Genomic DNA, 12,241 nt, shown 5'->3' with positions numbered 1-12,241 from the left:
TAATCTAATCTAATTAATCCCTCTCAGGAACCTCCCCTCCTGCTTCAATGAAGCAACATAGCAGGACTTGAGGCAATTAGATTTAGATGTTTTCAAAGCTCATCTTCATTCTTCCTATTGCCCCAAGTGATCAGAAGGTTTATAGGTGTGTCCAATGTAGCATTCTAACAACTGATCCAACTGCTGCCCTAGAACAGGACACCTTCTGATCATGGATGTCCAAAGAAGAAGGGGGAAAATGATACAATATGTCTCAAAACAAAAACTGTGTTTCCTTTGTGCATGCACTTCAACTTTGCATGGTCATCTATAAGGGGCAGAGCTTTCATCATGACATAGTTGATGAATCGATAATTAAATGTAATAAATAAATAAATTATGATGCACATTTTGTGCTTCTGATGAAATCTCGGGATTCTATGAAACTCCATGAATTTAACCATTGTTACTTATTTACAAATTGCTTTTCATTAGCTTGTATCAGTCTTTTCTTTTCTTTTTTTTAAACAATTGGGACAGTGAGACTGAATGCAACAGAATCATAATTTCCCATCAGAGGTTTCTCACAGAATACTTTTAAAATTGCATAAAAAGATTATGAAACTCCCAATTTATGACCCTGTAATCTCTTAATCTGGCATAGAGTCTGGACTACTGGATGGAGTTGAACATTTACTGGCCAGATGCCCTTCCTGACACCACACAGAGTTTGCAGCAGATATTTTTTCTTTGTACCCTGGTGAGAAACATCTGCCATGACCTCAGATTGAACTTCCAGCCTTCTAAGTGGGAGGCAAGAGTCTTCACCATTAGGCCACCATGCCACTCTATAAGAAGACTATGAAAAAAAATATTGAAATTTAGAATATTCAGAGCCACTATATTTCTCTATATATTTCACTATAGTTTTAGGCTGTTTAGCTTTCTGGTTCTTTCTGGCCTGTGGTGAATAGCTTTCAGTCTTGTTCTTCAACTCCCAATAATTTTATCATAAACTATGGTAGGAAGACCTGTGTTTCTATCTTATGGTTTAATTGCTTATTTAACATCTATAAGGATTTTTTTTAATGAAATTGCCAGGAAGGTTTTGCTGATGCCCCAGTTTCTCCAAATAATGAAGAAAAGGATCTGGGGGGAAAAAAACAACACCATACAGACACAACTAACTTGAAAAGGCTATTAAACATTATAAATTACTAAAAATTGTTTTGGTTTTGTAACCAAATTGATTGGATATAATCATTTTGCAAACATAACAGTTAAATTTAGTTCTAAATCCATGAGTGATAATAAATTAGCAAGCTGGCATGCTAATATATATAGGGCACCTCAAGCCTCCCACAAGCATTTTCTCAGAAACACTTGAAATAAATGTTATGCCTGGGACAAATATATAGCATTCAAATTCCTGCATCGTTTCCCTCTTAACTGCTGAGTTTAGCAATTTTCACCTGGCATTGCTTGGATTAGGATTAATACTAATGTCGCACGAAGTGGCATGATCATTGTGAACAGTTCTTGTTCATTAAAAACAAAGGCATTTTAGCCAATCTCTTAATTTGAATAGCTCCATTCAGGGGGAAAAAAAACGAAACAGAGTTTCTGGATTTCAATATTTCAAACAGCTTAGACTGCAATGAAGAAATAGCATGACTTTTTTCTAATAAAGTCAGACAAACCAGATTCATTGGGCTTTTTCTATTATTGATAAAATCACTTGACTAAAGCCATTCCTGTCAGGCTGCAGCAGTAGGAAAGATGGAAGGTAGCCTCTCTTGTCTTCCCTTGAACTGTTTCATTGCAGTTGGTCATCAGAAGAACTAAGTCAATTTACATAGTTTCAGATATGACCACTAAAATATGGAGGAGTGTGAATGTGGCATCTCTTTGCAACACCAAGAAGTTGGACCTTTTCCTTAAGACCATACTGTCCAAGACATCTTTTTGGCTGAAGAGTAGCCTACTTTGAGGGTTTTTTTTTTTTAATAAAAGGATAAGTAAGCAAAATATTTAAATATTTTAGAATCGTAGAGCCAGAAGGGCTATTCAGAGCATTGAGTTCAACCTCCTGCTCAGTGCAAAATCCAGATGAAAGCAGCCCAGACAAATGACTACCTAGATTCTGCTTAAACAGAGTCAATGAAGGGGAAACCACCATTTTTGTGGGTAATTGGTTCTAGGGTCAAACGGTTCTTATTATTAGGATGTTTTTCCAGGATTCAGACAGGCTCTGCTTTTTTTTTTTTTTTTTTTGTAATTTGAAAACATTAATCTATGACTTGTACTCTGGAATGAGAGAGAACAAATGCTGACCTTCTCTGGAACATTTTTTCAAGATATTGAAGATATATTTGAAGAGTGCTATCAAATTACTTCTCCCCACCAAACTGTCTTTTCTCTGTTTCTTCAGTCTTTCTTTTCACAACTCTAATCATCCTCCCTGCTATCCTATAAATCTGTTCTAATTTCTCTGACTCTTCCTTAAAGTATAATGCCAAGAACTGGGCACACTTGGCAGGATCTGATCAAAGCAAAATAGAGCAATTATTTTCTGTGATTTGGACAAAACACTTTATAATCCCTAAAAGTGCATTTCTCTTGTTCCTTTCCAGTCTCAAATTATCCCAAGATCTTTTCATTGAACCACGTATCCTTCAACCCATTTCTTTAATCTATCAAGAATATTGTGATATGCTAAAAAAATTGGTATAGCTATAAGGTGTGTCATCCGCAAATATAATACACAGTCCCTCCACGTCTTTATGAAAATCCTTATTTTTTTTTTAAAAAATGAATGGTTTGCTGGATTTTTCTCCACCCCCCCTTTATTTTTGAGGAAAAGAGATATTTCCTCTCCTCTAGTCAACCAACACTTCACCAAATCACTAGGATTTCTCCAGGTTAATGCATAAGGATTCCACTAAAATAACTCCTTTAGAACCTGAAGATGCTATTAATCTGCTCCTGGAGATATAATCTCATTCATACAGCAGAAAACAAATATTTCTCAGCTATGTCGCACTCAGTTCTCAAGGTTCACTTCTGTTCCTTTAGTTTGCACCGTTTCTATATAGGCCTATTTGTTTTTGTATTTGCATTAAACTTGTTGTATAGTTACATCTTCTTGTGCTGTTCTCCCTATTTTTCCCTCACTGGAACAAAAAATTGCAACCAATCCTTGGCCTCCTTAGTTTGCACTGATGAATCCTCATCCTCTATCATCAGCTGAAACATGGTCATTTAGGACTCCAATCCTTTGATTTTTTCCTTCAAGGATTGCCACAAGCTTATTTTGCTGTAAACCTATATCAGGTTGTTTGTAGGCACAAAGATAAATATGTCACAATTGCAGGTCACAATCACAAGCTCTTGCCTGTTCACCCTCAGATTTGTTTCTAAGGATACAAACGGAAAATCTTCTTTTTCCCGCTTTTTATCCCTTCCTCAACCTCAGAGGTTAACCAAGTGCAAACCCTTGACTTTGAGGGAACATTTATTAGGAATTCTTTCTTAAATACCCCTGACCAATTCTTTTTAGTTCTCTCTGTGTATTGGCTGAGAACTTGCTCTCTGAATCTATCTTGAAATACAAGAGTAGCTCCTACTTTTCAAGCAAGACCTCTGGAAACTCAATAGAAAAATACCACAGGTAGTCTCAACCTATGACCATAACTGGGCCCAAAATTCTTGTTGCTAAATGAAATAGTTGATAAGTGAGTCTTGCTCCACTTTACAACCTTTCTTGCTGCAGTTGTTAAGTGAATCACTGCACTTGTTAAGTTAGTAACATGGTTGTTAAATGAATCTGGCTTCCCCATTGACTTTGCTGGTCAGAAGGTTGCCAAAATTGATCACATAACCCCAGGACATGCAACCGTCATAACAATAAGTCAGTTGCCAAGTGACTGAATTTTGATCACATGACCATAGAGATGCTGCAACGGCCATAAGTGTGAAAAACAATCATAAGTCATTTTTTCAGTGCCGTTGTGACTTCGAATGGTCTCTGAATGAATTGTTGTAAGTCAAAGACTAACTGTAGCCAGTATGACATAGGGCAACCTATAAATTTTGCAAACAAACAAGTCAAGGAATAAGTCAAATGATGCACTGACATATATAATTGCGATGACTTTATGCCTACCTAGTGCATGTACCACCATTGCGGCATGGATGATAGTCGCAAACCGGAACATTACAGTTGTCAATGTTCTGTCCTTCCAATGCTTCCTCTATAATGGAGAGTTCTTGAGTGTTGACTTGCAACTCTCTGATGCAGCCCCTGAAGCCATAAATCTTTCCAGAATTTGGATGAATGTTTATGCGATGAGAAGGGACATTTCCAAGGAATATCGGCCCAAAGGTAAGCTAAAAAAGATCATACAGATAAAAGCTCCAATAAGAACAGCTGAAATTGTGTACTGTTTTCTATTCATGAAAGAAAATCTGAGGGAAGGTCCCCAGGAAGTTAGGTGAAGTAAATTACTCTTGTCTATGGGATTGTTTCATATTGTAGCCCTCTGCAATGTGGCAAATTCCAGAATTGCAAAGACAGGCCACCCTTCCTTTTAGTTCTGAATTTATCTGGCAAGGTGTCAGAAAATACAGACAGAAATATATTACGATTCTTAGATCAATTCTTTTAAGAAGTCTTCTTCTGCATTTAAAGAAAGAAAATTTCAGCAGGCCTGGTCCAGACTTTTGTCCATTCCAAGATTTTCTGCTGTGTGGTATAACAACAACAACAACAACAACAACAACAACAACAACAACAACAACACAATGCTGGCAGCAACCTGTATCAACCATTAGCACCAATCAATAGTATTTTTGATGCATTTTTGAATGTTCAGTTGACTTGAGTTTCATGTTTAATGAATAAAGTATATAATAATAATAAAAAAAATTATAAGCTTCTTGACTCAGAATGGTTTGGGCAGGAAAAGCATGGGGAGCGGAGGTTTGGCCTCATCCAAAGAGCATTATTTGTTTTTTAAGTGAAGTCTGGCCCATTTTCTCTATAAGTCTGAAAAATGTCAAGGGGATAAAAGCATTATAGAATGTGACTGTTCTAAACAACAAGAAAAGAAGCAGCAGATACCCCAAAGCATTCGAAGTAGAAAATTAGCAGCAAAGTGCTTTACTTTTACCGAAAAACCCCATGACAAGTCACTTGTTAAAGAACTTGAGTATCAAGGAAATAAAAAGAAAATAACTAGAGTTATAGAAGCCTTTGTCCAGGAAAGGAGAGGCTATTATTGCTGAATCTACTTCCCAAATTAGCAGCTGATACAGTACATGCAGCTATATTAATAAAGAAAGCCCTACTCTTTCTGGGCAGCAAAACTCCCCCCCCCCAAAAAAAATGACGACACAGCAAGAAAACTAATTTGGTCTTTAGAGGTTCTCAATCATCCAGGTCACGGTTGTCCCAAAGGTGCTTTTTCAAAAGGTAACTGGACTTTCTTCATTTTTCCTTCAAGACGTTTTGCTTCTCATCCAAGAAGCTTCTTTAGTTCTGAAGAAGAATTAAAGAAGCTTCTTGGATGAGAAGTGAAATGTCTTCAAAGAAAAGTCGAGCTGCTTCTTGAAAAGTCATCTATGGAAAACTAAGTTTGTATTTCCTTCATTTTTGTGCCCTAAATAAGATAACCTAATTGACTAATGTTTAGGTTGTTTAGGAGTTAGACGGCTATAAATGAACTAACTAAACAAATTTCATGAATTGTTTGCTTCTACATTTATTTAGCATAAAGCCTAACAATTGCTCCTTAATAATGTTTTTCCCCCCTTCTTTGGCTAACTTTTTGTTGGGCAGAGAAAATTATTATAAAACCATTGAGTGTGTGTTAGAGATGATAGGTATTTCATCTTAACATGTATGGAATTATCTAAATTGCAAAAAGGTGTCAGTCTTAATATAGACACTCATCACTGTGGTACATGTTCCCGCTGTTCATAAATGAACTGCTTTGTGTAAGCAATCCATCAACTGTCTTGGCTGAACATGAAGTAGCCCCTTAAGACCACCACTAGGGAGTTCTCCCATAAAAATCCCACTGAAATTAAGCTGTAGCAAGAGCCATATTGTTCACAGCAGTGGGAAATGAAGGAGAATTCCACACACACACACCCCTCAGTTGATTGCATCTTAAATGAACATCACTATTAATATGCCTCAATTAATTCAAAATTATGTCATGGGCGTTTTGTAAGAGATATTAAAATAGATGGGCTAACATTTGATTTGAGGTTCTGCTCGGCAAGTTCACCTGAGTCATTTGCGCTGGCAGAGAGGTCCTCTGATGGACAGAAGGAATTTCATCTGCAGCCATTTCAATCAGACAATAACCTTCAGGACTGCCCAAAGACAACATATAGCTGGAAGGAAACAGAGAACTCATTACTGTTTTGGAAGTGAACAGGAAAGACTATGAAAACATGCCGCCAACATGAATGGTATGTTTATTGTGGAAGACAGGTCTGGCTTTTCACACACATCAACACCTGTAAAAGAACACAGAGTGGTTAGCAGATAGATAGCTGAGAACATGACAGCTCAGCTGACTGAGTCTATGAACCAGAGCCAATGCTTGGGGCTATATGTATTGCTTTGCAATGGCAGCATGTATTTAATTGCCGGAAGATTTATTACCCACCTTTTATCAAAGGACTAAAGAATGGCTATAATCAATCAATCAAAACTCTGGAATGACTGGAAAACAAAGCCACATAGCAAGGCAACATTAGCTTGGGTTTAAAATCAAGGGGAACAGAAAGACCAAAGAGAATAGCTGATCACGCAAGGACCTTCTCCCTGTAAACTTCCTTGAGTTGTACACATTTACCAATGGTGCACTCCAAGCCCAGAAGAAAATAGGACATTTATTTATTTATTTATTTATTTATTTATTTATTTATTTATTTATTTATTTATTTATTTATTTATTTGATTTCAATAGCTGTCCATTTCAGCAAATGACTCTGGGTGGCCCGCAATTCAAAAAATGCAAGATATCCCACCGGAAATGATAGTGACAGACAGACAGTTCCCTTCCCCTGCCTACAGGGGAAACAGCAGGGCAATGCAGAATGAATGGCTGTATCTCTGATTTCCCTCAGATAAGGTTTATCTGAGCTCATGAAAGGTGCTATCAAAGTATAATCTACAAAGGAGTGTCAAACATCAAAGTTAAAGGCATTTGTAATATAAATACCCAAAAATCCAATACCGTGTTAAGAACGTGAAGAGGGGAGTGTCGGTAAAAGTGATAAAGAGTGGTTATGAGGGGGATAGGAATGCTACATATATTCTCAATGACAAAAATATCCATCCCTAAAGGAGGGCTTTCCTGTAATTGTTCTTAGTTATTATTTTTCTGAGAGGGGGAAAACCCCCAAGAGTGTTAATTATTATTTCAGGGGTTGATAAATGAGACACCATAATGCGCAAGAATTTAATTAAAAAGAGTCCTCAGATCAGCGAAGACATTCTTTCTCTCCATGCTTCTTTTGGAAATCCCATTTAACAGCTGAACCCCAATGATGAGTTCCTCGCAGGAATCCGTGGCGTGCTTTATGATCCCCATCCATCTTTGTGGAAAGAGCCAATCTGCATGAGAATGCTATTTTCCCAATCCCAATGAAACGAGGAGAAAGCCATTAAGGCCAGGATGATCCATAATCTCTTTGGATTTCTTGTCATCAAAATAAATCAAGGTACTGAATTAGTACTTTTTTTTTCGTTTGTATGTTAATACGATATCAACATACATCCTATTTCTGGGCTGTCACACTAAATTATGCAATCTTATTGCCTATCTTCCTTGGCAGAGAATCAAAGGAACAGTCTTCAGTACAATTTTCAATGTCCTTGTCTATATGCATACAATGAAGAGATCTTTCTTTCTTTCTTTCTTTCTTTCTTTCTTTCTTTCTTTCTTTCTTTCTTTCTTTCTTTCTTTCTTTCTTTCTTTCTTTCTTTCTCTCTCTCTCTCTCTCCCTCCCTCCCTCCCTCCCTCTCTCTCTCTCTCTCTCTCTCTCTCTCTCTGCCCCCCCCCCTCTCTCTTTCTTCAAATTATATGTCATCCCTTCCCAATGACTCTGGGGAGTTAAAAACAAGGGGAAAAATACAATAGACAAAAATGATAAGTAAAGGCAAGAACCAGAGAAGGCACATTTAAAGGGACCTGATATTGTTTATTTGAAGGAACCTGAAGCACATCAACCCTGCCAGATTAAATCAATCATGCAGATACTATAGAAGACAGATGGTCCTTCAAGTAACCAGTCCCTATGCCATGTAGAATCATGTAGGCTAATGACCAGAATCTTGAATCAGATGCAAACTAGCAATTTTCTAACTGCTGGTTTGAAAAAGATGACAATTAAGATTGAATCATAATGTCTCTCTCAACAGAGGGGGGACACCACCTCTCTCCTGTTTATAACACAGTCTTTTCACCAAATCCAATATGGTTCCATATCCATTTGCACTATTCAGGTGACCCTGAGGGCACAGATAAACCTCCGAGTGACCTCAACAATTCCCAGAAAGAGTGCTAATGACCAGAGGACTGCAAGGAATATAAATCAATCCATCATTCAACATTCAGCCAGAACTAAAGAAGCTTCTCGGAGAAGAAACAAATGTCTTCAAAGAAAAACAAAGTCCAGTTGACTTTTGAAAAAGCACCTTTGGGAAAACCATGAACAGGATGATTGAGACTCTCCATAAACAAACTAGCAACTAGTATAGATCATGAACCAGAGGTATTAAATGGGCATGTTGAGGCATGCCCATTGCTGTCTGTGCTTCTGCATTCTGGACCACCTGTAACTCCTGGGTGGTTTACAAGGTCATTCCCACGATACACATTGCAGTAATCAAGTAACGAGTTTAGCAGGGCAGGATGGTAACCCCACTCTCTAGAAAAGGCTGAAACTGGCACAGATGAAATTGTGCAAAGGCTTTCCTGCCACAGCTGCCAGCTCCTTATCAAAGCAGGAGCTGTAAATCCAGGAATATCCCCCAGATTGTGCACCAGCCTTGAATGTGTAAGTGAGACACTATCAAAGGTAAAAGATGAAATATCTCCAAGTCTAGAGAGTCCAAATTCCTACCATCCTATCAAAGGCACTTAGTCTTGGATGGATTGTTTTAGGGATGGTTCCTCTCTATCCATACATGCTTAGCATCTAGGCACCAGGACCTAGATCAACAGTCTCATTTGGACGGCCCAGGGTCAAAAGATATAATTGTATATCTTCAGTGTACTGATACTATAGAACTTCAAATGCAGATGACCTCGCCTAGTGGTTTCACGCAGGGAGAAAGAATAGTAGCACCTTACAGAAGATCTAACTCTTGCCTTTCTTCTTATAACCAACACTGAATGAAACCAGCCCTGGAGAAAGGAAGAGAAATGATGCCTTCAGTAAATAATCCTCACAGCAGCCCAGGAGATGCACTAGGGTCCTCCCTACCAAGTGGAGACCAGATCCACTTAAATAGGCTTCTGGCTCAGCAGATGAAATAATGGTGGAGAAATAGTGACATTTGGCCACCCTTATCACCACAAAGTAATCCCTAATATGATCTCTTATCCATATATGGTCAGATTCATTTTAAATTTCTTCCAACAGCTCTCCAGGTCTTTCTTCTGGAACTTTATCCCCCAGAGCTCCTTGGTCAACCAGTGTACAAGGAGAGGCTGAACAGAGATAATAAAGTCCAAAGCCCTGACACCTTCTCATTCCAGTCCAATCATTCTGGTGATTAGGATCTTGGCTGAACTCCCCATAAACTTGCAGAAAATATCACCCCTCTCATTAGCTGGAAGACTATGGATTAATTCAATTCCTGAATTGCTGGATTACACATTTAAATTAAAGAAGCCCTTTCTGCCTTCCATTGAGGACCTATATACTGCACAAGCCAAAAAGAGGGCTGTGAAAATATCTACAGACCCCTCGCATCCTGGACATGAACTGCTTCAACTTCTACCCTCAAAACGATGCTATAGGGCACTGCACGTCAGAAGAACTAGACACAAGGACAGTTTTTTTCCCCATGCCATCATTCTGCTAAACAACTAATTCCCACAGCCTGTCAAACTATCTAGAAAGTCAGTATTACCGTCATTATTCTCATCTTCCCTATACCCCATCACCTTATCTTCTTATGACTATAACTTTGTTGCTTGTATCTTATGATTTAAATTGTTTAATTAGTATCCTAGTATAATTTATGTTGATTGCTTATTTATTAACCATGACTATCACTAAGTGTTGTATCTAGTGTTTTATGATGAATATATTTTTACAATGACTATGATAATGATCTATCACTGTTGTTGTATGTACATTGAGAACTTATGCACCGGAGACAAATTCCTTGTGTGTCAATCACACTTGGCCAATAAAGAATTCTATTCTATTCTATTCTATTCTATTCTATTCTATTCTATTCTATTCTATTCTATTCTATTCTATTCTATTCTATTCTATTCTATTCTATTCTATTCTTTACCCAGATTCCCTTAGAACAAGAAAAGAAGGTTGTGAATGTATCAATTCAACCCCATTACTACTCATAAGCCTAATACATACTTTCCAGAGCCTGCCCAGGTATCTAATTTCCAGTTTTTTTTCCTCCCCAGCAAAAAGTCTAGTTGATCAAATTAGGGGAAAACATCAAATGATCAACTGAGTTCAGTACATTATATAAAAACATTTTTTTTCTAGATAAGAAAGTGACCTTATGCTAAGAAAGATGACAAGTGGGAAAAAAAATGAATAGTAGTGTTTTCAGTTACTTGGCAAAATGGCAAGTAGTATTTTCTTAGTGTTGAGCTTGTTTTGATGTTTCAAGGTGTTTCTGTGTTCCTGGTAAACATGTCAGTTTTAATTTTCAGCTGTGTTTAAAAAAAACCAATAAGATTGTTTTGCCTTCCTTTGGTGAAAACTGCAGAAAGGTTGCCGAACATCACTTGATTTCACAAGCAGATTAAAAGCACGTTTTCTTTGTATATAATTTTTATTAAAACTTTTAAACAAGAAGATAAAAGCTAATATAAAATAAGAACGAAAAAAGTAAGAGAAGAGAAAGCAAAAATATTTCTTTTTCGTTCTTTGTTATTTTTCATCAATGTTTTTCTTTTCTTTTCTTTCAAAGTTGAAAGCACTTCTGTTGCTTTTGATTTTTAGAATCATTTTCAAGATGCCGAGTTGTGGGCCCAGCCAGTGTCCTTGGAAAGCTACATTTCCCTCAAGATTCACCAGGACCTCCTGTAGCTGTCCAGTAAGGAAATAAAATACAGACACTTGACCAATAACCACAACTGAGACCAGCATTCCTGTCATCAATCAAGGCAATTGTGAAGTGTGTCATGCCCAATTTTATGACCATTTTTGCCATTGTTGTTAAATGAATCACTGTACTTCGTAACTGAACCATGCGGTCTTTAACCAAATCTGGCTTTTCCCATTGATTTTGCTTGTCAGAGACTGGTGGGAAGTTCGTAAACGGTAACCACATGATTCCAGGTGACTGCAACCATTGTAAATACATGATGGATGCCAAGCAACCAAATAATTGTGATCACATGACCATGGGGATGCTGTTCTGGTTTTAAAGTGAGGACTGCTTCTAAGCCATATTTTTCAGTGCTGTTGTAATGCTGAACAGTCACTAAATGAATGGTTGTTAAGTCGAGGACTATCTGTAACCAGCCAGACACTTATTTCTCTGCCCTTCTACTAAAAGTTCACGTCTTAATTTCATCTGAGGGCAGGACAAGAAGCAATGGGTGGAAGCTTGTTAAAGAGAGATCCAACCTGGAACGAAGAGAAATTTCCTGACAGTGAGAACAATTAGACAACAAAACAGCTTGTCTCCCAGTCCTCCATTGCTGGAGGTTTTCAAGAAAAGATTGGAGAACCATTTGTCTGGGATGGTATAAGGACTCCTGCCTTGTGCAGATGGTTGGACTAAAAGCCCTCCAAAGCCTATGAAACATAGAATCTTTCTTAAGCTGTCTATGTTCTGTCCCTGTCTCCCCCCCCCACACACAGCCAGCCGAGGGTTAAAGGAAGCACTTGGCATGCACAGTTTGTTATCAAAAACTTGGCAGAAATACGAGCACCGACTGCCAAGTGCTTTTTACTTAATATCCCTTCACCAGATAAACAGAAATACACACAATTGTAAATAGTCCAGTTCCAAACAAGAAACCTTCGG

General features: G+C 37.8%; 1 protein-coding gene across 1 annotated transcript in view; it reads right to left on the bottom strand.

The window, feature by feature from the left end:
* Positions 1-12,241, bottom strand: part of EYS (eyes shut homolog) — an 871,663-nt gene that overhangs the window by 82,073 nt on the left and 777,349 nt on the right. The window contains exons 40-41 of the mRNA XM_070932259.1: positions 6,273-6,381; positions 4,145-4,368 (exon numbers count right to left, since the gene is read on the bottom strand). Of these exons, the coding sequence (XP_070788360.1) occupies positions 4,145-4,368; positions 6,273-6,381 (333 nt within the window). The remainder of the gene's footprint in view (positions 1-4,144; positions 4,369-6,272; positions 6,382-12,241) is intronic.

The sequence above is a fragment of the Pituophis catenifer genome, unplaced genomic scaffold (assembly GCF_029215685.1).
Source record: "Pituophis catenifer annectens isolate HBS135680 unplaced genomic scaffold, rPitCat1.0.hap2 SCAF_1, whole genome shotgun sequence".
NCBI classification, from domain to species: Eukaryota; Metazoa; Chordata; class Lepidosauria; order Squamata; family Colubridae; genus Pituophis; species Pituophis catenifer.
This window is presented reverse-complemented; position numbering and strand designations above follow the sequence as displayed.